This window comes from Amphibalanus amphitrite, unplaced genomic scaffold, assembly GCF_019059575.1.
Source record: "Amphibalanus amphitrite isolate SeventyFive unplaced genomic scaffold, NRLGWU_Aamphi_draft 000207F_arrow, whole genome shotgun sequence".
NCBI lineage: Eukaryota > Metazoa > Arthropoda > Thecostraca > Balanomorpha > Balanidae > Amphibalanus > Amphibalanus amphitrite.
In genome coordinates, this window is record NW_024881702.1 from 372,470 (window position 1) to 396,977 (window position 24,508).

Consider the following 24,508-nt stretch of genomic DNA (forward strand, 5'->3'; position numbering starts at 1 on the left):
CAATCCACATTCCTAGTGCCGAAGTGGATTGCATTCCTACCCGCAATCCCCTTTTTTCACTTGGATTGTGATCAAATCCGCAATCCTTTTTTGCAATCCTGTTGTATTATTATGTGCACTAGTGGATCTGGGGGAGGGAGGGGGGCATAGGGCCGTGCCTCCATCCCCAAATCACCCATTTCTAGTACCTAGTCTTGCGAGTAATTCCTATCTAAAGCACAGGTATTTTATGGGAAATATTTTTTGCCTCAAACACCCCCACATTTAAACCTCTACCAACCAGTGTTTTATATTTTTAAAACTCGCCCTCAAATACGTAATTTTGCCCTTCCTATGTAGTTCATCAGCGTACCTATATTATTTTGAGCGTTTAAATTAAAAGCGTTTAAATTATTTCAAGTTTCGATGTAAAGCCCTTGATAGCAAAGTACATTAAGCCGATGAAGCCGATCTCATAATTTTCAATCGCAACAAACCATTTCAAAGCACTAATCAAACACAATACGGATTGGATTGCAAAAATTGGAAGTATGATGCAATCCAATCCGCAATCAAATCCTGTTTTTTGGAATGGATTTCAAATCCAGGTGCAATCCACCAAAAAGGAATGCAATCAGGATTTTGCAATCCTGCAATCACAATCCTTCCGATGCCTGAGTATGGGGCAGTTCGAAACATGACGATCGTGAGGAGAAACATTAGAAAGACGTAAAATGTAGCTCCAAGAAGTTTAACGCCATACATAACCTTCAAACGGCCCGGCCCATATCAAGCTTGGATGCAGTCCACTGAAGAGGCAGTCTCCAGGGAGAAAAAAGCAGCGAATCAGACTCGCCACCAGGGTCAGCAGGGTATCGAAATCCCCTGATCTGCCCTGCCTAGACTACTGGTTTGTGGACGTCGCCATGACAGAGATAACAAGGAAACAGCGGAAATCCCTGGCAGAGCTGAAAATGGGCCAGCCTTTGCAGCCTGCCCAACAAGTCAGGGAGTGGTTGGTGCTCTCCAACACATACTCAGGCGAGCTGATGATGGCTGATGGCGGGCTGCGTGTCGGCGAGAAAGGGGGTACCTAACTGTAACCCGCGCCGTGCTGGGGGGGGGGGCGTTTTTACGCCCTCTCCCTAAGGTTTTTCGCGAATATTAAAAAAACGGCGGCGCGGCACACCTATTCATACATCCTTTCCACTCATGTGAAAATTTCAGACTTGGATCGTTCAAGGTCAAGTCACCAGGTCACGTCAAGTGACCTTACCTCAGAAAAAAGTTTGAAGGTCCGCTATAGCTAAACTGACTGAACGATCACTTTGAAACTTTCAGCGATTGATAGGAGTAACAATATGTATAAACTGTTTATGTCAATTTTTTTTTATCTGTCACCTAAGGTCAGGTCAATTTTGAGACCTCTCCATTAGTCCATGGGAGAAAATTGAAATCCGCCTCTTTTGGACAAATGTCGTTCAGAACGTTCTCAAACATTGTTTCATTGGTAAAATGACATACTGAATCGAAGAAATGCACCTGTGACCCCTCTGTACATATGCCCCGGAGGTCATCTCAGGTCATGAACGGTCAGCAGCAGTTTTTTTTTTTTTTGCTACAGCTTTTGATAGAGACGTGCTAGAGCGGTGAAAACACGTCAGCTGTGTTCAGCTTGACGTTACGGATCGACTGATATGCAACATACCACTTTCCGGTCAGGTCATGACCTTGACCCGAGGTCAAATTTTCAAAATGACCTTTCAAGGTCAACAAATAATTCATTTGACGCTTCCCGACGAGAGGAACATGATGCCGCCAAAAGTAATATCGTGGCTCTTTTGAATAAAAAGTTATGGCCGAAAAACATTTCTCGTGGAAATTGCTATTTTTACAGTTTTTCCCTCTGGAGGCCAAACCGTTGACCTGAGGTCAAATCTGAGACTATTATTCAGAAACGTCTGTAAAAGGGCTATCGAATGCGCTTTTCTGGGGGGGGGGAGGAGGGCGGTGGGCGCCGGGGGAGGGCGGTGGGCGCCGGGCGCCAGGAACCGCGATGAGCGATCGACCACAATGACACCGGGCGGCCATGTATCAGTTTTAGAGCCGAGCCTCGATTTCTCCCGACCCAGCGCACAGATCACTGCCAAAGACGCCATATTTCGCCAGTGAGACGGAAAAATGATAGCCATTTGCATAATGTCTCAGGGCGGTTTTAGGCCATCTATCTAGACAATGTCCTGTAAGATGCAAAACTATGCATTTGGGCACACACCTTGGCTATTCAAATAATTCTGCCATTTTGTGGAAGTAGGTAGGTATATTATTATTACATAGACGTATTGATATAAATGGGAAAGGCAATGGGAACGTGTTGTTTTTATATTAAAATTGGTTACCAATTTTAATATAAAAACAACACGTTCCCATTGCCTTTCCCATTTATATCAGGTAGGTATATATATACGCATATACTAGGTATATTCCTACGCCAATATTTGCAGCGCATTGACGGTTAACTCAGCGCTATATCCGTATAGGACCCACATGGGGGTTGGGACGGACGCCGCCTGTCTCGATAGTCGTCCAATGTTCTACTAATGTTCGTGCGCGGCTTCGAGGATGAATCATGTCACGATTGCAGTTATCAAACGGAGCTCGCTTTACGTTTCATGCATGAAATAGTAGTGTTCAGTGACAACAGTTAATGGTGTGATGCAGAAGGGGACAGACTGTGAGTTGTCTGGCTGCTGTTCGGACCGTGTGCCTGGGTCTGACGGCTGGGACACCGTCCTCCGGCAGGGACCGATTCCGGACCACCATCAACGTGCTGGGCGACTCACTGGGCGCGGGCATCGTCAACCACCTGAGCAAGCGCGAGCTCGAGAAGATGGGCGCCCACGACGGCGACGTCATCAAGGTGGAAAACGGCATCGAGGCCACGCAGATGTGAGCGGCCGGTATACCGTCCGGCCAGACAACCGGTCACCGCGGGCGGGCGGTGAACGGAGCTGATGCCGCGGCCAAAACCTGCCCGCGCTGCGCCGTGCGCCCACGCTGCGCTGTTTGTCCGGGCTGCACTGTGTGCCCGGGGCTGCACTGTGTGCCCCGGACTGCACTGTGTGCCCCGGACTGCACTGTGCGCCCCGGGCTGCTGCACTGTGCGCCCCGGGCTGCGCCGCCGGCAGGGAGTTGTGTGCGGCGCCAGGCCGACAGAGTTGGACGCATTAGGTCTGTAGTTGGCGTCGCGTCGTGGCCGCCACTCACTGGCCGCTGGTATCAGGATCTGAGCGGAGTTACGAGCCGTAGCGACTCAGTTGTGGGAGTCCCATATCAATGCAGATTACAGGGACACTCGTCCTACGGCACGCGTCCGTGTAGTGTTAGAACATTGGTACCAATACTCAAACTGGATGTATTATTTGTGTAGAGCGAGTGTGCCTATTGTTATTCTCGCGAGCGGCGCGCAGTGTTACAAATAGTTCCACACTCTGGTCCAATTTGGGCGGAAATGGCGCCGCTCCGGCGGCCCGATCCGACGTTTATGAGTGCCCATGAACGCTGCTGTCGGCGGCGCGTGCTCGATGGCGTCGTTAGTGGTTAACTATGGCCGGCAGTCTCCGAGCGGTTGTAGCGCGGGCGGCTCCGCCAGTCTATCAGAGCTCTAACCGACCCGACCCGCGGGCGGCTCGGCCAGTCCATCAGGCCACCAGAGTCCTGACAGACTCGCTGGCACGGTCGACGCAGGCGTCGTACGGCCCGGCCCGGCCACTCTCAGCAGGCTCTCACTTGGCAATAGATACGGCTGGGGCTAGTGTTAGTGAACATTATCTACTGGATGGTTCCGCTCCCGCTGCTGTGGTTGGGGTGCCGTTCCGGTGTCCGTTTCAGTATTGTCCGCTGTGGGGTAGGTGTAGCACCCAGCGGACGTCGCCGTGGTTGGCTACTGACCCCGCGGTGTGTAGATGTAGCCCAGCTGTGATGACCGGCCGCGCTACCGGCCGCTGGTGGAACGCACCCGGTATAGCTCCGACGCCCGTGTGTGACCCGGTGTGCCGTCTCGTCAAGTGTGCCCGCCCTTCCGTCGGCCGGTGAGCCCCGGGCGCCGCCGCCTGGGCCCGCACGTCGGTCGTATTTTCTAACATTGCGTGTAAGCCACACGTAACGAATGTACCTGTACGTAGCGACCGTGACTTTTCAGGTACTTCAGTGGGGTGTCGTGCCAGCTGTGCAGTTGTAATATGACCATCCGGCGCGTTTCCCTGTAATCCATACACAGAGTGCGGCCCAGCGCCGCAGCCGATGACAAAAGCCGCGGCCGCGCCCCTGTGGATGTTGTGCACGAGCCTCTAGGTCAGACGCGCACACGGCACGCCGTCCCGGACGGCTGCAATGCCCCCCCCCCCTCATGGTGCGCGCTCATAGCACAATTGTGACGTACGGGGGCCGGAGCGGTCACATCCGTATTCGTCCATACCTTGGTTGACCAGTGCCCAGCCAGTATTGTTCCCCATTCATTTTGATCGTTCTATCCGCTGCGACATTTCCCTTCCATGCTCTTTTATAAAGGCCTGGACCGCGGGGCCGCCCGGCTGCGTTGGCATTGCGCGGCAGTAGGGGGGGGGGGGCTATTGCCTAGATGATCGGTCCCCGGTGCTGCGCCCACCCTCACAGCCTTGTCGTCAAGGGCGGCGCCGCTCCTCTGTGTGCGTGGTCGGCTGGTCGTGACGCGGCATTTGTGGTACGCGCGGCGCTCTCCGTGCTCGTGCGGCGTGACGGCGGAAATAAACGGCGGATCAGATTCGCTCACACGCCAAGCCTGCCGCTCACCGCTCACCGCCCACAGCTCAGCTCACCGCTCGCCGCTCACGTGCCGCTCACAGCCCACCACCTTGACCGCCCGGCTGTCGCCCGAAATGAGACTCGTGAGAGGCGGTCCGGACAGACCGGTATGTCAGAGGCTGGCAGAGCTCCTTCTGCCGGCTGGGACAGCTGCACAAAAGCTCGGATCGACTCCACTGCGCTCTGCTTGTCAGACTGGTGGGTTCACCCTGCGTGGGCCTTGGGCAGTAGGGAGGATCCGGACTGGGGTGCTGGGGGACACTGGACCCGGAGCGTCAGCCACTCGTTCACACGGCAACAGTGGGGACATCTGTGACCCGTCACTGCAGCGAGCGGAACCTGCACAGGGGCACGCCGCAATGGACCCAGCCACGCACTGACACCTCCCCGGGAGTGCAGCCGACACCTCCCCGGGAGTGCACCGGTGGCGGGAGGGGGCGTCCAACCAGCACCGCCGTGTCGCGCCACTCCCTGCCCCCCGGCACACGAGGACGATGAAGTGTCTCCGTTTCCGCCGGCATAAGCGTCAGCGGCGATAAAGTCGCTCCCTTTCCTCCTCGCCGGTGTATTGTTGGCGTGGGGAAGGGGGGGGGGGGCGGACACAATCTGTGCGTAATATGATTCATTACCAACAATCGTATACTAGGTACTTGAGCTTAACACGTTACCAGGGCGGACCTAGACGCAACATAGAACGATAAACCACTATTCCAGGGAACGACGACCATGGGTAGGTACCTACCTAATTGCATAGCAACAATATATCAGGGTGGCCTGCAGGCCAACAGCGTTCAAAATTGAACCATCCGGCAGCCAGGTCGCACGGCGACAAACAGAAGATCAGCTATGATTGCCGTCTGAAACCCTCCGTGATAATCACACAGCAATGAAGGAACCCCGTCCGAGCACCATATGCGTCTAACTATGCACCCAGCGTGTGCCCGCTGGCTCATGCCCGAGCCTGGTGCCCACGCCAAGGCTCACAGCCCGCCAGCGGCGGCTGACGTCCGTCCGCGCCGCGCTGCAGCAGGCCGGACGGCGGCGGCACGGCGGCGCACCCTCCCTCAGTAGTCCACGCTGACGCTGCGCTTGAGCGCGCTCTTCCAGTCGGCAAAGTGCTGGGCGGGCGACTGGTCGCCGAGCGTGTGCAGGTCGGGTGCCACGTGCGCCCAGTGCTGGCGGCCCACGCGGCTCTGCACCTCCGGCTCCGAGAAACGGTCCAGGCCGCCGCCCCAGCAGCCCAGGCGGGAGGCCGCCTCCGGCTGCCGGCCGCCGCGCTCCTTCGCCAGCTCCTCGGCCATCGCCCTGCCGGTCCAGAGCACCGTCATTGAGCACACTGCCGGTGTCACTGAGCACACTGCCGGTCCAGAGCACCGTCACTGAACACACTGCCGGTCCAGAGCACCGTCACTGAACACACTGCCGGTCCAGAACACAGTCAGTGAGCACACTGCCGGTCCAGAGCACCGTCACTGAACACACCACCTAGTTAACCCTCGCCCTGGCAGACTCAACCTCCCCCTAAGGTTTTTCAAAAACAGCGTAAAAACGGGGGTGCGCAGCGCCGCCAAATTTGGCCCAGCCTATGGAGCAACCTTTTTACATATGACCAAAAAAAATCAGGTCCGGGTGACCTTGGTTCAGGTCACCAGGTCAGAGAAACCGGTACAAGATCATGGTCAAATTTCAATTTTCTTTTTGCACCTGTCCAACTCACAGTTGTTTTGGAGTGGACTGATTTCCTTCAAACTTGCAGGATGTGCTAAGTTCACCGAGCTGTATAGTGTATAACATATAGTTCGTTTTTTATGTCACTAACCTGAGGTCAGTTAGGTAGAGGTCATTACGTCGTAATCGCCTACAGGAAAATATTCAATTCGGAAAATACTGGAGATATCAGCTTCGTTCTATCACTTTTGTGCTTTGAAGCCATAATTAGTAGGTATTTAACAGTATGTCACTTGGTGCTTTTTTGTTTGGTGTACTTATCCATAAGGTCAGGTCCAATGAGGTCAACTGATGTCAAATAACGTTTGTGCCAAACTTGTCACGTAATAAAGATAAAGCTTTCAAACTGGTATCATTCTGTTCCTCTTGAAGAGCCGAGTCGAGCTCCCCAAAAATCTCCCTAAATATTGACCGAATATTTAGCGAAAATTCTAGGGGGCCCACCTACCTACCAAATTTGGTGTTTCTAGGTGTCATAGGAGCCAACCGCGAGGGGGGGTCACATTAACCCCCCCCCTCCTGCCAGGCCGTGTTAAGAAAAATGCCCTGCCAGGGCGAGGGCTAATGTAGGTGGATGGACATTGCAGGGAAACAATATGTATCGAGAGCGAATTTTGTAGCGCCCGCCGTCATCTGCCGGGGCCGAGTCAGCGGAGACGGGAAGCCGGGTCACTGGCGGCTGGATTGGACAATACCTAAATAGCTTTTAACGACGAAATCAACAAACTTAACCCGCGCCGGGCCGGGGGGTTGTTTGAACACCCTCCCCCTGCGGTTTTTCGCAGATATCTAAAAAAAGGCGGCGCACACCTGTTCGTGCATCTTTTCCGCACATATTGTGAAAATTTCAGACCCAGGGTGCCTAAGGTCAGGTCACCAAGTTACGCCAAGTGACCTCATGTCAGAAAAAAATAAGAATGCTCGTCATAGCTACACCGACTGAACGATTGCCTTTAAACTTTCAGCGATTGATAAAAGTAACAGTACCTATCTATAAAATGCATATCTCAGAATTTTGATATCGGTGACCTAAGGTCAGGTCAATTTTGCGGCCTCTCCATTATAAATCAATGGGAGAAAATTGAAAAGCGTCTTTTTTTGCACGAACGCCATTCTAGACACTCTCAAACATCCAGATGCAGGTAAAATTGACACACTGAACCAGAAAATGGCAACTGTGACCCCCTCGTTATGTCCCCGAGGTCATCTCGGGCCACGAACATAATCTAACAGTTTTTTTCGCTAATAACTTCTGATAGAGGCGCGCTATACTCTGTTCCGTTTCAAGTTTGCAGTGGAAGTGCCCTGCTGAAGGCAGTGCGTGATTTCTGTATATACAGCTCAAGGCTATAGAACTCCATACAGCTCTTACATTTTACGACGCAAATTCTTGAGCGGAGGAGCGATCTGCCGAAGAAACTCCGACAGCAAGCTTGATATGGAACGGACTATAGAGCGATGAAAACGCCTTACATGTGTTTGGCTCGACGTTGGTCGTTGCGGATCGGGTCAGGTCATGACCTTGACCTGAGGTCAAATTTTCAAGTTGACCTTTCAAGGTCAAATTTTAGTTCATTCGACGCGTCTCGACGAGAGGTAAACGATGCTGGCAAAAGTAATGTCATGGCTCTTTTGAGTCAAAAGTTGTTGCCGAGAAAACACTTTTCGTAAAAACTGCTATTTTGGAGCTTGTGCCCTCTGGAGGCTAAACCGTTGACCTGAGGTCAAATCTGAGGACATGTAGCGAGAGAACGTCAAAAGAGCTATCGAATGCGCTTTCCCGCGGCGTTGTAGCTCTATCGGTTCTTGAGATAGCCGTTGGCATAGGGGAGAGTGGGGAAAGATGCCCATGGTTTTACTATGTCATATATTATTCGAAAATGACGATCGGAAAGCAAAAACTTGGAGTTTCAACGGAAGCCGACATCATTTTTCTCCAAAAATATCACACTTTCGTGCCTGAAATATGATAACTGTTTTTGCTATTAAGCATTTTCCTGAAGAAGTCAAAGGGGGCATCTTACCCCACAGGGTGGGAAAGACGCCCCCTGGCGTTGGGGAAGATGCCCCCTGCACTATAAGTGACATAAATGGGCACGTGAATCGCCTGAACGAATCAGTAGTCCCTTCGAGCCTGCAGTAGACACCAAACGTCATCGTAAGGGCCCTCAAAAGTGGTCGTAAGGGGCTTCAGAGGTCATCGTTAGGGTCATCATAGTCCAGCGCGGCCAAACAAGCTTCCGTGGTGGCGTTCGGAGACCACTGTGGAGCCCTTATAGGTCTTCATGATGCTTGAGGGCCCTCGAGCCCATCGTGGGGACCTCAGATGCCAGAGCGGCCCGTGGAGCCAACGTGGGAGCCCTCAAAGGATGTCGTGAGGGGCCCTGGAACCAATAATGGGGCCCACCGAGGCCGTCGTGAGGGCTCTCAGAGTCAGATGCCGCCCAAAAAGTCGCTGTGTGGGCAGAGAGACCGGCATGGGGAGCAGCCGACCGTATTGGACTCCCAATAGTCCCAGAACGGCTTTTGTCTTTCATCACAAGCATGTAATAAATGATTTGACGGGCTGCTTGAAGGACAGCCTACGGATTTAGGGGGGGCGTCTTTCCTCATCAGGACAGGGGGCATCTTACCCCAAGGTACCGAAGTAACATTAAATCAGTACAATTTGTTAGCCATAAAACTACACCCTGAAACAAACTGTTTGGGACACAGTACTCGCATGTTAATGTATCACGACTATAGCAAGGGACGCAAAAATTATCTACCTTCTTTGATATTTACAATGTTTTGACACCAAAATATTTTTCGAAAGCAGCAAATAAAAAACATGCATTCACCAGCCAGCCGTTGCCCAACTGAGCTTCGCAAATTTTTGTGCAGTTAACAAGGCAGGCTTCCGCTTTACGCTAAGAACATTAATTTCCGGGTTCAATTCTTTGTTTCGCCGCTAGAGGGGGTGGGGCGTCTTTCCCACCCTGGGCATCTTACCCCACTCTCCCCTATTCCAAAATGTTGAAATATCCAACATTTTACCTTTGGTGACCTCTGGTGACCTGACCTTTGACCTGACCCAAAAAATTACCGATGTGTTTTCGTCCTTATTTTGGACGTTCTTTCGATTGCCGCTTACCACGTGTCGCTACGTGGCCCAGAAGCCGAGTTAGAAGGGGGGTTCAGCCCCCCCCCGGCCCGGTGCGGAAGTCTCGAAGCACCGGCCCGGCGCGGGTTAATGATGACAATTTATGGTTAACTACTCATATCAATGGAAAGAGCAGGGCAAAAACAAATTAAAGCATTTTACAGTTAGTTTCCAGTCTACAAATCGGTTGAGAGAAGCCATAGGCGGATCGAGAAAGATAGTCTCGGACACCGCAGGCGAAGCCTAAGACATCTTTCTCCAAATTCCCCCTCCCCCCCAAAAAAAAACTCCTCGGATTTTTAATCCACATCCCCAGCCGAGCAGTTTAAATCAACCTTTTCCCCATAAAAGAAGTTTTCTTTGGGAAAACCGTCAGACTCTCATCGATTTTCAGCGAGCATTTGCCCCAAATGGCACCGGGCCAATGAAAAAGTAAAGCTTTATCATACCCGAATTTCGCTTTCGTCCTACATGTTTGGTTCATTTCATGATTTGGTCGTTTCCTCCGCTACTTTTGTGCTGACATCTCTTCTTCATTGCCCTCAACAACTCGCAAGAAGTGTGATAAGTGTGATCGCCGCTGATGTGCTACCACGCTCTGCCCATAGATATCTCGTCCACATGTAGGTACTCTGGACGGCCGGACCAGAGACCGACTAAGCCGGCCGCGCCTCGGCCGCTGTCCGAGGCACAGACACACTGAGTACTTGCCTGATGTGATAGGAGCGGAAGTGGCAGCAGCCGCCGATGTACCGGATGCCCTCCTCGTACGCCTCGCGAGCGAACAGGTTGGCTTCGAATCGCGTTATTGTTACCGGCTCACAGGCTGGAAACATAGTCACCGTGTCACGATCAGCCGGCAAATCAACAACGGCAACAGCAACAACAGCAAACAACAACAACAAAGCACAAAGGGACATGATGTGGAATTTGCTAATGTAATAATTGAATGAGGACTTTACTCCACAAGAAATCGTTCGGGTCGGAGCTTTCGAATTGTATTACAAAGCTTCGTCAGCGTATCGTAATCGGGTTCGGGGGTATCGGTCCCGAACCCGATTACGATACGCTGACGAAGCTTTGTAATACAATTCGAAAGCTCCGACCCGAACGATTTCTTGTGGAGTAAAGTCCTCATTCAATTATTACAACAAAGCACAAGGTAATCATATGCACCAACCCTCAGATGGTTACTCCTATAGCATGCAGCACATATGAACTGAGTTCAGGTATTGGTAGTTGTAAGCAGGTTCCGGTGTTGGAGCTGGTTGTGTTGGTTAGCCGTTGGCTGTCCGGCGGCCCTCACCGAGCGGCCAGTACGGCCGGCCGATCATGGTCCGCCCGTCGCCGGGCGTCCTCAGACCGATCGGCTGGCCGATCAGGAACGGCTGCAGGCCCTCCCGCTGCAGCGCTAGCCGCATGCGGTGCAGCGTTTGCAGACAGACGCGCGGCCCCACGGCACAGTTGGTGCCCACTGCGGCGGTGGCCGGGGGGGGGGGGGGGGGACGTCACACACAGCGAGGGGGGGTAGTGAGGGCGTCTCAAACTATGTATGCTCGTGCCTTATTATCTTAAATTTCGAACAGGTCTGATAACTGATAGGCATGTGAAATGAGCTTGTGCAGCGTTCCAATGCTTCGAACGTGTCTGTTTGGTGCCAAGACAAGATGGATCACAGAAAGATTTGGCGTTGCGGCATTTCGAAAATAGATATGGTCGCTACTCGATTATCCGAGGCATCGATGATTTAAGAATTTCAAACGACAGTTTATGGTTCAATCTCAATAAAACCATTTCTTAATGTAAGGCATGTATTTAAGGCCATTTAGGTAAGGCATGTAAGGTGGCATTGGAATCTTAAAAACCAGGCGCCGTCTTATCTTGTCATGTCTTTGGAATTTTACCGTGCTTTTATGTAGTAACAGCGGAATATCTGAATTCTGATCAATTGACAAACAAAAAGCACTGACTTTGCAGTACTTTTGGTGAGAAATGACTGATGAGCTAGTATTGTTTACCGAAACATCTCGACTCAGAACCAAGTGATAACTGAGCAGCGATTCAGTGTAATTCTATGACAGACGTATATTTAAGGAATCGCATATAAGTATGTATAACCAATGGTTATATACTTATACTATAACCATATTTTTAACCATATTTTTGGCAATAGATTCCCCCAATGATAAGGCGCTTCGTCAATATTTGCTTTAGCATGTTCTGTTTCACCCGTAAGATTCAGAAAATCCAATAACCGATTGTTTCATAAATAAGGGCATGGGGCGTTGTAACTATCCGGGACGTCTTGGACTGGACGGTCCTCCCCTATAGGTATGTACGTAGTACGTACATACATTCAAAGTGCTCATTTCGCAGGCATAGCACGACACCATAACCAAATTGAGTGTTAAAGGGACAGTATCATGATTTTGATGAAGTTTGATGTTGCAAAGGCCCCACCTTTCTGGTATAGGAACTGAAGACCGATCCTCGAAGCTCCACGCTGTTCTCCTGTCATCGCCGCTCAAGGAGCGAAATGTGTGCACTTTGAATCGCGCACCACTGTTCTCACTGTTAAAATCTTTGCGACGTTTTGAATTGACCGCCAGTAATAAAATATTTTTCCCAGGTCATTTCATCAAATTTTATAAAGTCAAAATGTTTTTCGTACTTTATCATCACCGGTACCTTTATTTAATAGTCATAGGCATTTCCCGCTTTCCCTTAGGATTCTAGAAGCTCAACAAAGGAATTCCTCCCGATAGATAATCTCGTGATTTTGATCTATTTTTCGAGTGCTATTATATATTTGTGTACAAGCTGCCGGTGACCATTTCTGATTTCTGTCCTCATTTCTGTTTAACGCGGTGATCAAGGTATTTTCATGCCGAAAGCTTTGTGTCTAAATATACATTTGACTTGTTATTGTTATCATTTATCCTAATTCCTCCAACTTGAATCACAATCTCCGTCCAATGTATGACGTTTGTCACGTTGTTGTCACGTGATGTTTTCTGCAATTGTCAATTGTTACGTCCAATTGTCACTCCCTCCAATTGCCACGTGATATTTTCATAGGAAATACCTAAAGTTGCCTCTCCCTAACGACAACAAAATCAGAAGAACGACCGTGTAAGCGTAGCGTCAATGATGCGTATATCTGCGCCAGTTCAGTACCTAGTAATTTCGCAGGCCTCCAAACTGGCGGCCGTGCTGTGCTTTTATAGTGGTGGTTCGGTCATGAAAATGAATCATGATAATGAATTGTGGTTCGCAATATTTTTCACCGAGTTCGGTCCTCAAACTGTGTTTTTCTTATTTACCAGTAAAACGCCTTTTGGGCGAAGAACGAGCGAGCGAGATAGTGAGCCCTGCACGTGCAGAAGGGCGAGAGGGTGCTTCCAACGGGCTTGCGTAAAGCACCCTTCTAACTGGTCGCTAGCGGTGTGCCAAATTTGAACGCAATCGGCCCAGCCGTTCCTGAGATCTGGAAGCGGCATTCTGCACGTGCGCACGTGCAAACGGGATCCAAGATGACTTTTGCACGGCACCCTTCTAACTGGTCCCCAACCGTGCACCAAATTTGAGCGCAATCGGCCCAGCCGTTCTCGAGATCTGGAAACGCCCCCTGCACGTGCGCACGTGCAGTAGCACCCTAACCGTAACACATGGGAATGCATTGCCTGGTGGCTGCCTACCTGTATGCCAAGTTTCAGCGAAATCGCCCTAGTAATTACCGAGTTACTGAAATGGGAACAAATTTGGCACCTCTTATTGTTGTATTTTGCACGTGCACAGGGGGTCACTCACATAGATCAAGAGTATGCGACCTTTGGTAGAAGGGATGCAGCTACCCTATAAAATTTACCGCAACTCAATCGCCCAAGCGGCTGCTGAGATATGAGCCTCTCAAAATCACTACGTTTGCAAAACAGCTTGAACACCCTTGACTTTTCACGTGGCACGTGCCACGACGGTCACTGAGATGTATCAAAAGTAGTCAATTACGGGGTAGAAGGGATGGGGCTACCCAACAACAAAGACCGCAGGCCAATCGGTCCAGCGGTTGCTGAGATATAAGCCTATCAAAAGCGTTACAGGCCGGGCCGGGCCGGGCCGGGCCGGGCCGGGCCGGGCCGCTCATACTGGGATTTTTCCGTTTATATTGAAAAAGACTCACTTCGCTCGCTGCGCTCGCTCGCTCGTAAAAAAGGAGAAATGCTAGTAAAACAAATTGCAGCGCCATGCATTGATATTTTTCGATGATACTGTCCCTTAACCCGCGCCCCACTGGGGGGGGGGGGCTATTTATAGCCCCCCCTCCCGTTTTTCTGCAATAACTTCTAAACCGCTTGACGTATCGACGCCAAACTTTCAGTACCTTCGGCTGCATCAATTTGACACCTTGTGTCAAAATTTGAACTTCGTAGCTACCATAGGTCGGCCGGAAATGACGTCAGAGTGACGTCATGTTCGGCCGATTTCGACGCAAAACATCGAACCACGGCAATCGCTCCCAAGGGCTCAGTTTTTAAGCTAGATCCAATTTCTTTGCATGAGAGGACTCAGAATTGACTGCGCTATCAAACTGCCATCTCGGATTTTCGAAATTTTGAAAATTTCGAAAATTTTATATAATAAAATTCAAAATTTACATTTTTACATTTTTTTCAAAAAGTTTTTGACTTTTCGAAAAAACCGGAATATATGTGATAGAACGCGTTATTATGACTAACTCTAGCAAGTTTCAGCTAAATATCTTCAAAAATGGCCAAGTTATACGCATTATTGCAAAAAAATTCACAATTATTAATTTTTCAAATCAATTTTTCACCACGTATTTGACATCGTACGCCAATATAAATAGCACCATCGTGTTCCTGAGCTCAAACTGCATCCAATAGACACCTTTTCTGTTGAAAAATTATAACTTCAAAATTTGACCTTTTTTGACCTGAAAGTGACCTGACCTAAGCTAAATTTGACTCAAAATGACCTCGAATGACACAGACGACATCAAATTCGAAATCTTTGGCCTAAATGGACCATAAAACATGTGTCACGTGACCGACGCATGATATAATATTTTCGTGACCTGTGATGACCTGACCTTGACCTGAAAATCAAAGTACAAGTTTGGCACCCTCAGGGTATCTAGAGCATCTGTTCACGAGTGTGTGAACCAAAAATGAGCCTGATCTGACTTGTAGGACGGCGGCCAGAGCCCAAAACGTGAACAAACCAAAATGCTAATAATTTTTACTTTGACCTGACCTGTGACGTCATCGGTGACCTTGAGGTCAATGAAATTAGGTTTCGCTCGACAGTTTTTCCGGGGCTATCAGACGCCGTTTGAATTTTGACGATCGACCCAGTAGTTTCGGAGTTAGGAGGGGGGGCTATGAATAGCCCCCCCCCAGTAGGGCGTGTTATACGCAGACCCCAGTGGGGCGCGGGTTAAGTGTCTGGTCCCGACCGGTGCATGGCGGCCTTACCGACGTCGGCTCCTGCGCGCGCCATGCGCAGGGCGCACTGCTCGGGCGACACGCCGCACCGGTCTCCGAGCGGACCGATGGTCATACAGGCCACCACCGGCAGGCCGGTCTCGCGGGCCGCTCCGATCGCCAGCTCCATCTCGCGAATGTCGAACAGCCACTGCGGGCAGGGCGCCGGGTCAGTGGCGGGGCGCCGGCCGCCGGGTCAGTAGCGCTGACCGCTCACTGTTCAGTGGCGGGGCGCCGGCCGCCGGGTCAGTGGCGGGGCGCCGGCCGCCGGGTCAGTGGAGCTGACCGCGCAGGGCAACAACCATCGGCTGGGCGACACGTGTAGCCCATGCTTATTACCACAAGCAATACTGATTTATTCATCATAGCCGAACTGCATAGAAAGGACGTGGCTCTAGTAGCGCGGGAACTATCTCCTGTCGGGAGGGGGGGGCGGAGTTATTTGACCTTTAGGGGGGCACCCCGGAACTTGCATCATCCTAGGTCTGACCCTATGTCAAATCCCTTAAATCCAGACAAATCACCGGTTTCATGTCGCTTCTTTTTCAACCGTCAAACAAAAGAAAAAATAATCAACGGCTTAGTTCCGTGAAAAGAGATATGGCAGTACCCTCCTTGTTAATTAGGATTGAGGTTTCATTATTACAGAAAACACATGCCACTCTCATACGCTGGGAGTGGGATTGACCCGCGCATGACTGGGGGGGGGCCTCTACCGAGCCCCCTCCGTTTTTCGGCAATGTCTTCTAAAATCTAGACCGCTTGACGTATCAACACGAAACTTTCAGCGCCTGCACAGCGGCATCAATTTGACACCTGGTGTTCAAATTTAGACTCTCTAGCTACCATAGTCCGGCCAAAAATGACGTCAGAGTGACGTCATGTCAACCGATTTTTATGCAAAACATTGAACTACGGCAATCGCTCTCAAGAGCCGTTTTTGAGCTAGGTCTAATTTCTTTGCATGAGTGGGCTTAAATTAAATGCGGCTATCAACATGTCATCTCGGATTTTCTCAATTTTGAGAATTTCGAAAAATATACATATACCTACCTACAATTCCAAAAAAAATCTTTATTTTTCTTTTTTTAAAGAATGACTTTTCGAAAGAAAACGGAATTTATGTAACAGAACACCCAACGATGACCTACTCTTAAAAGTTATAGCTAAATATCTTAATATGGCCAAGTCATTCATTAGGGTCAAAATTTCCCAATTATAATTTTTCAAATCAATTTTCTAGTGCGTTTTTTTACATCCTACAGCAACATAAATAGCACCATCGTATTCCGGAGCACAGACTGCATCTGATTGATAATATCAATCAAATTTGATAACTTTTTTAGTTGTACAATTAATTTTTTAAGTTTGACCTTTTTTAACGAGAAAGTGACCTGACCTCACCTAAATTTAGCTGAAAGTGGCCTCAAATGATACAGACGACACTGTTTTCTAAATTTCTGAGTAAAATAGAACATAAAACATGTGAGACGTGACCGATGCATGATATAATTTTTTGTGACCTAAGATGACCTCGCCTTGACCTAAAAAATTCAAAGTACAAGTTTGTTACCCTCAGGGTATCTATGGCATATATCAACGAGTGCGTAAACAAAAAATGAGTCTCATCCGACGTGTTATCCGGCGGCCAGAGCCTAAATTGTGAATAAGCCAAAATGTTGATAATTTTTACTTTGACCTGGCCTGTGACGTCATCGGTAACCTCAAGGTCAATGAAATTAGGTTTCGCTCGACATTTTCTCCAAGCTATCAGCCGCCGTTCAAATTTTAACAATCGGCCTAGTAGTTTCGCATATACGAGCAGAGGCGTAGCCAGGATTTCCTACAGGGCGGGGGGGGGGAGCTTACAGGGGCTCAAGGTAGACCCCCTCTAAATCCAAACACGTAGCCAGGATTTCCTCCAGGGCGGGGGGGACAAACTTACAGGGGCCCAAGGTAGACGTCCTCTAAATCCAAACACATCAGATTTCATCCACTATTTTTTGAGGGGCCCAAATTAATGGAAAAATACAGGGATGTTCACGAAAAACTGACACATTTTTAAACGACTTTGTGAACAAGTGAGAGCTCATAGAGACTTAATTTGTATGCCATTCGAAAGCCTGTTGAAAAAATTTTGTATGTGCATAAATCATTAAGGTAGCATACCAGGAGTTTGCAAACATATAAGAAAACATTAGAATAGAGACATTTGACTTGGCGACGAAATTTAGCGGAAAAATAATTAAGCTTTCGCGGTGACTATCTGCCACCAAGACTGAACCAGTCCACGAATTCATCTAAAATTTGGCAGATTAATTCTTCGAGGGATTATTTTTTTTATACTTTTGGCATATTGTGGGAAAATTCCTAAGGAACGCCAAGATTGGTGGGTGTGGAAGTGCTGTTGGAATAAACCATAGCCACAGGCTGACAGTGGCTGCAGAGTGTTACCGCGCCATCTTTTAACGGCTCCCGTTAGCTGCTGCAGCGGAAATGCGCCGACACCTACACCATTCCGTGGTTCTGGCACGTCGGTCGTCGGGGCCACCCCACGTTCAGTAACCGCGATCATCGGTCTCATACGAGAACAGGGGTATTATCTCGCGCATCACCTCTCACCCATAGCCGGCTATTTCTCTCTACCTCAACACCGTGGTATTTTCCTGTGAGGTCACATGAGTGACATGGTCTGTATCAGCGGCCCAAAGGGCCTCAAAACTCCTGACGAGTGCGGTGGGAGGTGTCGCACGTCTCCAGGCACGTGCCCGTAAACGGGGGATTATTTCCTGTTTCGGGCTGAGTCGTGCACTGTTCCAAAAACTTATCTGCAAAATACGCTGTATCTCCTTAGAAACGAAAATGGTTAGTCCCAAAAATACCTCAATAAAAACTTAGAAGTCCAATCTATTTGTCCATACCATGATCACCGTGCTGAGGGCAAGTGTTCTATCGTTATTGGGAAATAAAATATATCAGTTTTTGTGAACATCCCTTGATAATAAATCGTTTAGTGGACTGACTCTGGGTGTAAAGAAGTTATTTTTTCCCTGTAGGTACTTCGGGTACTTCGACCTTTATTGACAGGTCTTCAAAGGGGCAATGCGATTCAAAAATTACTTGTTTTTTTAATCGCATTGTCCCTTTGAAGACCTGTCAATAAAGGTACAGGGAAAAAATTACTTCTTTACACCCAGAGTCAGTCCGCTAAACGATTTATTATCATTAATATACCTGGGTTTAAATATGACTTTACAGTCGGAAAATATTTATTTAAAAATTGGAAAAGTGTTAGAACTAGAACTGCCAGGGGGCAAGCAGTCCATGGGCCCCTGCTAGATAAGCCCACGAATAGCTTCACAGAGTCGCTCAACCGGTTCTGAAGGCGGTAGGTCGGATGAGGGTCCTTCAGACCGTCAAAGGTCCCTACAGCCCATGAGAGCCTCGTAAGCCGTCTGAGGGTCATGTAAGCCGTCTAAGGGCCACTCAGACCGACAAAAGGCCCCCTTGCACTTGCAGAGGGCCCTGTCGGACCGACGCAGGGCCCTCTCAGACAAACTATGGCCCCGTTCAGTTCATTTGAGGACCTCCTCAAACCGATAGGGGCCCCTCAGATCGATAGTGGATCCGATCTGAGATCCCTCAAACCGACATAGGGTCAGACCATTAGTCGGAAACCAACAGATCAACAGAGGGTCCCTTAGCTGAACAGAGGGCTCTCTCTGTCAGGTCAATCGAGGGCCCCATAGACCGGCAGGTGCCCCTCAGAATAGCGGAGGGCCTCGTCCTTGATGGCACCTAGCCAACCTCCAAGGGCGCCACGCATAGCCCGAGGCCCCGGGGGAGGGCCCATGCTGGTCTCGCTCGATGGCTGTCCCTCCCCCTGGCACCCCGGCCGCTGGGTCTGCCTATGGTGATATGACCCATGCTCGGATAAATCGCCTATGAAACTAGTTGCATTAGGGGCGTTCCACGACAAATCGACAATTGCCCTGCACCCTCATATTTTATTTTATTTTTTTTGTGCTTAAAATTGGTCTAATGGGTTGTGATGGGCGGGGAAGCCAGCTGTGGCAAGGATTTTTTTTCTTCGAACAACGGTTTCCGAGATATAGCCTCGGGCAATTCCAGCAGGTCGCGCTGCAGCCCTATGTTTGGCGGCCTATAACTCAGAAACTATTGGTTTTCTACGATAAAAACTTTATATAGTTCAACTCACAATCAGCCAACAAACATTATGGCTATCTCGGATTTTCAATTTTTGAAAATTTTGATCACGTGACCTTTTGACCTATTTTTCGAAGAGTGACCTTGATATTTTCCCCACTGAAAGTTGCAATTTTGTCTGATGACGATTAAAGCCTTATCAATTGTCATTCATGTGCGAAAATAAAAAAGTGGATATCGCCCTGCGTTGACCTCAGGTCAGGTCATTTTTATGACCTGCCCATTATTACGAGCGGGAGCGACAGCGAGTGCTCGAGAATAAAGCAAGATAGCGACAAGCGGTAAACGGTGCAGGGTACAAATGGATAAGGTCTATAATTTTTACTGAGGTCATTTTCAGGTGAGGTCAAAGATGACGTCACAGGAGCAAAAAGGAAGTCAAAATTGCGGCACTACATATATATGAAGTTTTTCTCGAATAACTTTCAAGGTATCCCAGCTAGGAACAACTTAATATCACCATCGTGATCCTCTCGTCGATCCGCATCGAAACATATGTATGTTGACCTCGAAAGGTCGAAAGGTCAAAAGTTGAGCTTAGGTCACGTGACCTCGAGGTCACGTGACCTCAACTCAAACCTAATGTAAAGGTGGGATAGTCCCTTTAAGGCGTCCAAGGCCCTAAAGGCGTCGACCCGAGGTGCGGGCGGTGCCGGGTTTCGGGTTCGATTCCCGGTTCCGCCCGTTCCGTGGGCGTCGTCCCCGGCTGTGTCCCCAGGTGTGGGGTAGGCTCCCACTTCAGCCGCAGCCTGGGGGGTGGGGAACAAGGGCCAGGAGGAGGAGGAGCCCTCCTGTAAATGGGACATAAGTGCCCGTTGGAGGGAGGCCTGAATAAAAAAAAATCCTTTGACAACGATTTCAGTCCTTATCCCGACCCGGCCCGCAGGTAGGGGAGAGTGGGAAAAGATGCCCAGGGTTTGACTATGTCATATATTATTCGAAAATGACGAGCGGAAAGCCAAAACTTGGAGTTTCAACGGAAGCCGACATCATTTTTCTCCAAAAATATCACACTTTCGTGCCTGAAATATGATAGCTTTTTTTGCTATTAAGCATTTTCCTGAAGAAGTGAAAGGGGGCATCTTACCCCACAGGGTGGGAAAGACGCCCCCTGGCGTTGGGTAAGATGCCCCCTGCATTATAAGTGACATAAATGGGCACGTGAATCACCTGAGCGAATCAGTAGTCCCTTCGAGCCTGCAGAAGACACCAAACGTCATCGTAAGGGCCCTCAAAAGTAGTCGTAAGGGGCTTCAGAGGTCATCGTTAGGGCCGTCATAGTCCAGCGCGGCCAAACAAGCCTCCGTGGTGGCGTTCGGAGACCACCGTGGGGCCCTTATATGTCTTCATGATGCTTGAGGGCCCTCGAGCCTTCAGATGCCAGCGCGGAGCCAACGTGGGAGCCCTCAAAGGATGTCGTGAGGGGCCCTGGAACCAATAATGGGGCCCACAGAGGCCGTCGTGAGGGCTCTCAGAGTCAGATGCCGCCCAAAAAGTCGCTGTGTGGGCCGAGAGACCGGCATGGGGAGCACCCGACCGTACCGGACTCTCAATAGTCCCAGATCGGCTTTTGTCTCTCATCACATTCACAAGTATGTAATAAATGATTTGACGGGCTGCTTGAAGGACAGCCTACGGATTTAGGGGGGCGTCTTTCCCCATCAGGACATGGGGCATCTTACCCCAAGGTACCGAAGTAACATTAAATCAGCACAATTTGTTAGCCATAAAACTACACCCTGAAACAAACTGTTTGGGACACAGTACACGCATGTTAATGTATCACGACTATAGCAAGGGACGCAAAAATCATCTTCCTTCTTTGATATTTACAATGTTTTGACGCCAAAATATTTTTTGAAAGCAGCAAATAAAAAACATGCAATCACCAGGCAGCCGTTGCCCAACTGAGCTTCGCAAATTTTTGTGCAGTTAACAAGGCAGGCTTCCGCTTTACGCTAAGAACATTAATTTCCAGGTTCGATTCTTTGTTTCGCCCCTAGAGGGGGTGGGGCGTCTTTCCCACCCTGGGCATCTTACCCCACTCTCCCCTAATCCTAAACATCGCAGCCCGGGATGATGGATGGGTAGAGGGCGGGGGGCGTTTTCGCCCCCTATCTAATTCCGTAAGTAAAGAAGCTCAAGGTCTGAACGTATTAAACTGCACTTATCTGTACCTATTGTTTGTAATGCTGGCATGTTTAAAACCTCTTTAAAAAATCAATATGTTCCTCAAACATCATAAAAAGAGATGAGCTGCAGGTTTTGCGCACTGTTACCTCGCACATGATGAAGTCGACGCGCTCCTCGACGATCGGCTTCAGCTGCTGCCGGTAGGAGTCGACCACCTCCTCTCGGGAGCCTCCCTTCTCAAACACCGGTGTGGCCGTCAGCGAGGCGGTGAACAGGAGTCCCTTCTCCTCGGCCACCTCCCGACACAGCCTGGGACCACCCGACCCGTCAGAGGGTACAGACACAGCCTGGGGAGACCCGTCAGAGGGTACAGACACAGCCTGGGGAGACCCGTCAGAGGGTACAGACACAGCCTGGGACCACCCGACTCGTCAGAGGGTACAGACACAGCCTGGGGAGACCCGTCAGAGGGTACAGACACAGCCTGGGACCACCCGACTCGTCAGAGGGTACAGACACAGCCTGGGGAGACCCGTCAGAGGGTACAGACACAGCCTGGGGAGACCCGTCAGAGGGTACAGACACAGCCTGGGGCCACCCGACCCGTCAGAGGGTACAGACACAGCCTGGGGAGACCCGTCAGAGGGTACAGACACAGCCTGGGGAGACCCGTCAGAGGGTACAGACACAGCCTGGGACCACCCGACCCGTCAGAGGGTACAGACACAGCCTGGGGAGACCCGTCAGAGGGTACAGGCACAGCCTGGGGAGACCCGTCAGAGGGTACAGACACAGCCTGGGGAGACCCGTCAGAGGGTACAGGCACAGCCTGGGGAGACCCGTCAGAGGGTACAGGCACAGCCTGGGGAGACCCGTCAGAGGGTACAGGCACAGCCTGGGGAGACCCGTCAGAGGGTACAGACACAGCCTGGGGAGACCCGTCAGAGGGTACAGACACAGCCTGGGGAGACCCGTCAGAGGGTACAGACACAGCCTGGGGCCACCCGACTCGTCAGAGGGTACAGACACAGCCTGGGGAGTCCCGTCAGAGGGTACAGGCACAGCCTGGGGAGACCCGTCAGAGGGTACAGACACAGCCTGGGGAGACCCGTCAGAGGGTACAGGCACAGCCTGGGGAGACCCGACCCGTCAGAGGGTACAGACACAGCCTGGGGAGACCCGTCAGAGGGTACAGGCACAGCCTGGGGAGACCCGACCCGTCAGAGGGTACAGGCACAGCCTGGGGAGACCCGTCAGAGGGTACAGGCACAGCCTGGGGAGACCCGTCATAGGGTACAGACACAGCCTGGGGAGACCCGTCATAGGGTACAGACACAGCCTGGGGAGACCCGACCCGTCAGAGGGTACAGACACAGCCTGGGGAGACCCGTCAGAGGGTACAGACACAGCCTGGGGAGACCCGTCAGAGGGTACAGACACAGCCTGGGGAGACCCGTCAGAGGGTACAGACACAGCCTGGGGAGACCCGTCAGAGGGTACAGGCACAGCCTGGGGAGACCCGACCCGTCAGAGGGTACAGGCACAGCCTGGGGAGACCCGTCAGAGGGTACAGGCACAGCCTGGGGAGACCCATCAGAGGGTACAGGCACAGCCTGGGGAGACCCGTCAGAGGGTACAGACACAGCCTGGGGAGACCCGTCAGAGGGTACAGACACAGCCTGGGGCCACCCGACTCGTCAGAGGGTACAGGCACAGCCTGGGGAGACCCGTCAGAGGGTACAGACACAGCCTGGGGAGACCCGTCAGAGGGTACAGGCACAGCCTGGGGAGACCCGTCATAGGGTACAGACACAGCCTGGGGAGACCCGTCAGAGGGTACAGACACAGCCTGGGGAGACCCGTCAGAGGGTACAGACACAGCCTGGGGAGACCCGTCAGAGGGTACAGACACAGCCTGGGGAGACCCGTCAGAGGGTACAGACACAGCCTGGGGAGACCCGTCATAGGGTACAGACACAGCCTGGGGAGACCCGTCAGAGGGTACAGACACAGCCTGGGGAGACCCGTCAGAGGGTACAGACACAGCCTGGGGAGACCCGTCAGAGGGTACAGACACAGCCTGGGGCCACCCGACTCGTCAGAGGGTACAGGCACAGCCTGGGGAGACCCGTCAGAGGGTACAGACACAGCCTGGGGAGACCCGTCAGAGGGTACAGGCACAGCCTGGGGAGACCCGTCAGAGGGTACAGGCACAGCCTGGGGAGACCCGTCAGAGGGTACAGGCACAGCCTGGGGAGACCCGTCAGAGGGTACAGGCACAGCCTGGGGAGACCCGTCAGAGGGTACAGACACAGCCTGGGGAGACCCGTCAGAGGGTATATATACGAACACAGCCTGGGACCACCCGACCCGTCAGAGGGTACAGGCACAGCCTGGGGAGTCCCGTCAGAGGGTACAGGCACAGCCTGGGGAGACCCGTCAGAGGGTACAGACACAGCCTGGGGCCACCCGACTCGTCAGAGGGTACAGACACAGCCTGGGGAGACCCGTCAGAGGGTACAGACACAGCCTGGGGAGACCCGTCAGAGGGTACAGGCACAGCCTGGGGAGACCCGTCAGAGGGTACAGACACAGCCTGGGGAGACCCGTCAGAGGGTACAGGCACAGCCTGGGGAGACCCGACCCGTCAGAGGGTACAGACACAGCCTGGGGAGACCCGTCAGAGGGTACAGGCACAGCCTGGGGAGACCCGTCAGAGGGTACAGACACAGCCTGGGGAGACCCGTCAGAGGGTACAGGCACAGCCTGGGGAGACCCGACCCGTCAGAGGGTACAGACACAGCCTGGGGAGACCCGTCAGAGGGTACAGGCACAGCCTGGGGAGACCCGACCCGTCAGAGGGTACAGACACAGCCTGGGGAGACCCGTCAGAGGGTACAGGCACAGCCTGGGGAGACCCGTCAGAGGGTACAGACACAGCCTGGGGAGACCC

General features: G+C 51.3%; 2 protein-coding genes across 2 annotated transcripts in view; one reads left to right on the forward strand and one right to left on the reverse strand.

Annotated features, from left to right (window-relative positions):
- The window catches only part of LOC122385075 (excitatory amino acid transporter 1-like), a 103,101-nt gene extending 98,935 nt beyond the window's left edge, over window positions 1–4,166 (forward strand). Inside the window, exon 9 of the mRNA XM_043373070.1 lies at window positions 2,782–4,166. Within this exon, the coding sequence (XP_043229005.1) occupies window positions 2,782–2,932 (151 nt within the window). The 3' untranslated portion in view covers window positions 2,933–4,166. The remainder of the gene's footprint in view (window positions 1–2,781) is intronic.
- A 1,204-nt stretch (window positions 4,167–5,370) lies between these two features.
- LOC122385076 (betaine--homocysteine S-methyltransferase 1-like) overlaps window positions 5,371–24,508 on the reverse strand; it is a 36,190-nt gene continuing 17,052 nt past the window's right edge. Inside the window, exons 5-9 of the mRNA XM_043373071.1 lie at window positions 21,702–21,864; window positions 15,187–15,346; window positions 10,998–11,165; window positions 10,403–10,517; window positions 5,371–6,126 (exon numbers count right to left, since the gene is read on the reverse strand). Of these exons, the coding sequence (XP_043229006.1) occupies window positions 5,886–6,126; window positions 10,403–10,517; window positions 10,998–11,165; window positions 15,187–15,346; window positions 21,702–21,864 (847 nt within the window). The 3' untranslated portion in view covers window positions 5,371–5,885. The remainder of the gene's footprint in view (window positions 6,127–10,402; window positions 10,518–10,997; window positions 11,166–15,186; window positions 15,347–21,701; window positions 21,865–24,508) is intronic.